At 41.2% G+C, this 4,622-nt stretch overlaps 2 protein-coding genes across 2 annotated transcripts; both read right to left on the bottom strand.

The window, feature by feature from the left end:
• Nucleotides 1-255: 255 nt before the first annotated feature.
• Nucleotides 256-2,238, bottom strand: TM35_000111650 (CCR4-NOT transcription complex subunit 3; the record flags this gene model as incomplete). Its single annotated transcript, XM_029024874.1, has 1 exon — nucleotides 256-2,238. One exon carries the CDS (start codon nucleotides 2,236-2,238, stop codon nucleotides 256-258), a length of 1,983 nt encoding a protein of 660 aa, XP_028883697.1.
• An 853-nt stretch (nucleotides 2,239-3,091) lies between these two features.
• TM35_000111640 (uncharacterized protein) lies at nucleotides 3,092-4,537 on the bottom strand (the record flags this gene model as incomplete). The annotated part of the gene is made up of 1 exon (XM_029024873.1): nucleotides 3,092-4,537. The coding sequence occupies one exon, from the start codon at nucleotides 4,535-4,537 to the stop codon at nucleotides 3,092-3,094; it is 1,446 nt and encodes a 481-aa protein (XP_028883696.1).
• Between the last annotated feature and the right edge of the window lie 85 nt (nucleotides 4,538-4,622).

The following is a 4,622-nucleotide window of genomic DNA, read 5'->3' as shown; positions in this document are numbered from 1 at the left end:
TATATATATATATATATATACATATATATACAAAAGAATGATAGATGGTATTTGTACGAACAAATTTGCAATATCAACAGTGCTAACGTGATGGAATAATAAAAAAAAAAAAAGAAAAAAAAAACGAAACCACATGCATATATCCTTATAAAGTGTGACGAGAAAAAAATGAATTTAACAAAAAAGATAACTACAAACACACACACACACAGACCTATATATAAATATATATAAATAAATAAATAAATAAATCAATCAACGCAACTCATCCTCTAAGTACTTATAGTTAAACGTGAAGTCTTCCTTCTCTTCCATACGCCATGTATCTTCGTAATTAAAGAAAAGGAATGAACCGCGTTCACCATCTCCTTGCGTCTCCTTTAGTGTACCACTACGCTGGAACCAAGTGTTAAGCCCTTTATGGTAGCGGAAAGATTTTGATTTAATCTGTTTTGCTGCGTAATACTGTTGATATGTGTTCTGATGATAATAAAAGATGAAGAAGAGTGTCTCCAGCTCAAACTCACGGTAGATGTCTGGGGATGCCAACGCCGGGAGTACCTGTTGTGGGTAATAAGAAGGACATACAGTAGGATTAGATGGCTCAAAAGGACGCTGTCGGTCGACATCTTGTGTGTGAGGTAAATTGGCTAAAGACATATCAACAAGGTCAAGCATTATATTCTTATCGTAACTTATAGCGGTTTGATTCGAACTTGCCGTAGTAGTATTAGTAGCACCCGCAACAGCAGTAGATGAGGAATTCGCAGTGGTTTGCTGTTTCTGCTCAGAAGCACGTTGAGAAGCAGTGGCTGTCGCTGCTGGTGGTGTTGTGGCCATTGATTTTGTTGTCCGTGGGGAAACAGCAGCAGTATTGGCAGTAGGGGTAGCACCAGCAGTAGCAGTAATAGTCGTAGTCGTAGTATTAGCCGCTTTTACGGCTTGTGTAGTAGTGGTTGTTGTGGCGGCAGTCGTTGCTGCAGAGACTGGTGGTTGTACGGTTTGTTCATTTGTTTGTGTTTTCATAGTTGTTGAAGGAGGTGAGGCAAGACTTGCCGGACGTCCTTTTTCCCAATCACCCATTCTTGGTAAAGTGGCGGTGGCTTTCGCCATATCCGCTAACGAACCCGTACCTGTTAACTCCATCGCATCATCCCCAAAGGTATCGGCATTTGCCTTATCCATTTCATCATCCAATAAATCTTCATTTTCATCCCACATATCCATTTGCATATCTCTACTTGAAATTGGTTTCCCACCAGATGTAGAAGAGATGGAAGTATTACCACCTCCCGGTGTTTGTGTTTTTGGGCTTGGTTGTGTTGTGGAGAGTCTTTTCACGGAATCAGATTTACTGACGGTTGTTGGTGGTGTTGTCTTCTTCGCCGATGTACTCGTGATGGCGGAGGTGGAGGCTGTTGGGATGGACCCGGAGCCCGGGGTTTTCTTACCTAGATCCTGCGCAGAACCGGAAAGAATTGCCGAATCCTCATCTGCTCCTCCTCCTCCTCCACTGCGACGCTTCTCTTGAGTACGGCTATCCTCCAGATCAAATCCACTGTAAAGGTTCTCTTCTTCTTCATCCTCATCTTCGTCCTCCTCATCGCTATTCGTTTCATTCTGTAAAAGTCGCTGCATCGTCCCTTCAATATCACGTACACGGTCAAGATCCGCACTTCCGTTTGTTACTGCCTTGAGTACTAACTCAAGTTTGTCTAAGTGAAACTTCAACTTTCGCATACGCGCAAGAACAGCAGAGGGAGTACCCTTCGTAGTTCGTCCACTATTATGACCGCGTGCATCTCGTTCCAGATCATACTCAAGAATATCAATCTGTTTTCGCATATCTTCCATTGTGGACTTTAAAGAAGTCTCTCTCTGAGCTTGAAGTGTTTCATTTGGAGAACCGGCAGCGAGTCCTTCTTTACTGAATGCCTTTGTCTTGGTTTCACGTTCGCATGTCTTGAAGAGTTCCATTCTTTCCTCTATGCTCTTCAGAGATGTTTCAAGCATTTTAGTGTCCTTCACCTCCGGATTGGAAATAAATACCTTAATATTCTCACGGAATCGCTGCACCTTTTTGATTTCCCTCTTGAGTTCACCTTCAAATCGCTCCTTTAATGTTTGAGATCCGGCTTTAAGGTACTTATCATACAAGTCATCAAAACTCTCAACGCCATCCTGTGCACGTCGTACCAGACGATCAATCTCTTGTTGCGTTTTTTTACTGTTTGCCATTTTTTCTCTCTCTTCTTTTTTTTTTTTACCTGGCTTCTTTTTGTATTTTGTTTTTAAAGATGTTTCACTTCTAGTTCTTCTTCTTCTTCTTTACGTCTTTCTTGATTTCTTTCTTTTTTTTGTCTTTCTTCTTACTATGTTCTCTTTCTTTATTTTTCCTTTTTTTTTCTTTTCTTTCTTCACCCTTTCCTTGGCGCTGCTTTCTTTCTTTCTTTTTTGTTTATTCCTTTTTCTGTATATGCGTTCGTGCGTAGATTTCTGTGTTTTGTGTGTTCCCTACAGTGTGAACTCCTGTGGACCAGTGAAGGAAAAAGAAAAAAGAAAAAAGAAAAAAAAAGGATAGTAAAGGTACCCTTTCTATTGCTCTTGCTTCCTTTCCCTTTTCGTTTTCGCTGTAGGAAGTGCGAGTCCTTCTTTTCTCCCTCTTGCACTTAGATATCCGATTTCCTTCTGCTTTCTCCTTTTTTTTTTTTTTAAATTCTTTTCCGTTTTTCACATATACATAAGGCAGATAGACACAAATGAAGAGAAAGAAAGAGAAAAAGAGAAAGAGATGTGATTAAGTTTCAACTCCCCGTATGTGGAGAAACAAATATATATATATATATATTCCCTTTTTCTTCCGGTACAGCAAGTACTACAAACTAGCATAGTATTACTGATACTCTCTTTCTCATATATCGCTCTTCATCCATTATATCATTGCCACATCATCACATCCATCCCACTCTCTCTCTGAATACACACAAATAACAATAAAAACATACAGAAAGAGAAATAGGACTCATATATATATATATATATATATATATATATAGAAAAAGAGTAACAAAAAAAAAAAAAAAACAACAAATCAACTCCAATTTTTTATGGTTCCATCCCACGCAGAAGTGACAACGCGTGATGGTTCCACGGGATGCCATCTGTGTGATGCCAACATCTGTGTGTGTGCTGCAAAGGAACGCACCAACTCTGCTGTAGCCCACGACCAAATAAATAGTTTACCATGAATATCACCACTTGACAGATAACGTCCATCTGGACTAAAGGCTAGTTGACACCGTGTACCAGAGATGGTATGACCACTGAATACACGATTTCGCAGTAACCGTACTTGACCACCGCCACTATCCGCAAAAACAAGAGCCTGATTATTTAGTGATTGTGCTACCAGCATATCCTCTGTTGGATGACGCACCACGTGTGTGATGGCGTGCATAGAAACATCTGCTATTTGTTTAATTTGAACAGGAACTCGGAAATCCCATGTACGTAACGTCTTATCCTCTGCTGTAGTTAGCAATTTTTTACCACCACTCAACAAGGTAAGATTAAAAATAGTACCCATATGACCAGTGTATTCCCGCTGGTATCGTTGTTGACTCACACGTACATCATACAAGACTACTTTTCGATCTAACGCTGCAAGAATGAGAGAGGCGGGATCAAATGGGTGATGTAAGTGTTGTACACATGAAAGTCCTTCTGTGTTTGTCAGTACACCACGACAAACACCACGTTCCACATCCCACATCGCCACTGTGCCATCTACAGAACCTGTAGACATCGTAGTTGCATCTGGTGTTACTTCCAATGATTTCACTGGTTGTGTGTGAGCCACAAAGGTGGCAATACACTTACGGGATGCCATAGCATCATGTAGCCGCACCTCACCTTTGAGATCAGCGGCAAAGAGAAGATGTCCCATTGGTGGAACCCACTGCAGTTGTTGAATACCAGCCGTATGTTTACCCCAACTGCCTTTTAATTGACGTGGTGGACGGCATTCCTGCTCCAGTGGCCGCATAGACGGCGGTGGTGTCAGGAAGGATCGGCCCAAGTAATCGGTACGCTCAAATGAAGGGGCAAAATGCATATATGGAGTAAAACTAGATGATAAATTACCTTGCGACTGATCAGTTGTTGTCGTTATTGTTGCTGCTGTTGTTGTGGTGTTAGGGCTATGAGTCTCATTGACACTTCGTGGTCGCTTGTGTGATGCCTTTCCAATCTCTTCCTCTTGAACAAGAGAAGAACGTTTCGCCGTATCCTTTTCTCCTGTAAAGTTTGCTGGAGGAGGCGGGTAGGCACGCAGTACATCCTCTGGTGTGGAGGCTAGATGAAGTGGAAGATCATTACTTTTATTTACTTCTTCTTCCCATCTCTCTGTTTGTTCTTCTCGTTGTTGTTGTTGTTGTTGTTGGAGGGAATCCAATCTGTTGGGTCCTACGTAGCCCTGCTGGCGAGCCACACGTTGCAAGACTCTTTCATCCACGCGTGGAGCAAGGTCGTGGTACATGAACTCTCATTACAAACAGGGAAGAATATTTAAATAAAAATGAAGATAAAGGAAAAGACAGAAGGAAAAAAAAAAAAAAAAAAAA

Source organism: Trypanosoma theileri (genome assembly GCF_002087225.1).
Source record: "Trypanosoma theileri isolate Edinburgh chromosome Unknown TM35_Tth_11_V1, whole genome shotgun sequence".
NCBI lineage: Eukaryota > Euglenozoa > Kinetoplastea > Trypanosomatida > Trypanosomatidae > Trypanosoma > Trypanosoma theileri.
The sequence above is the reverse complement of the archived record's forward strand: the minus strand, read 5'-3'. Positions and strand labels throughout refer to the sequence as shown.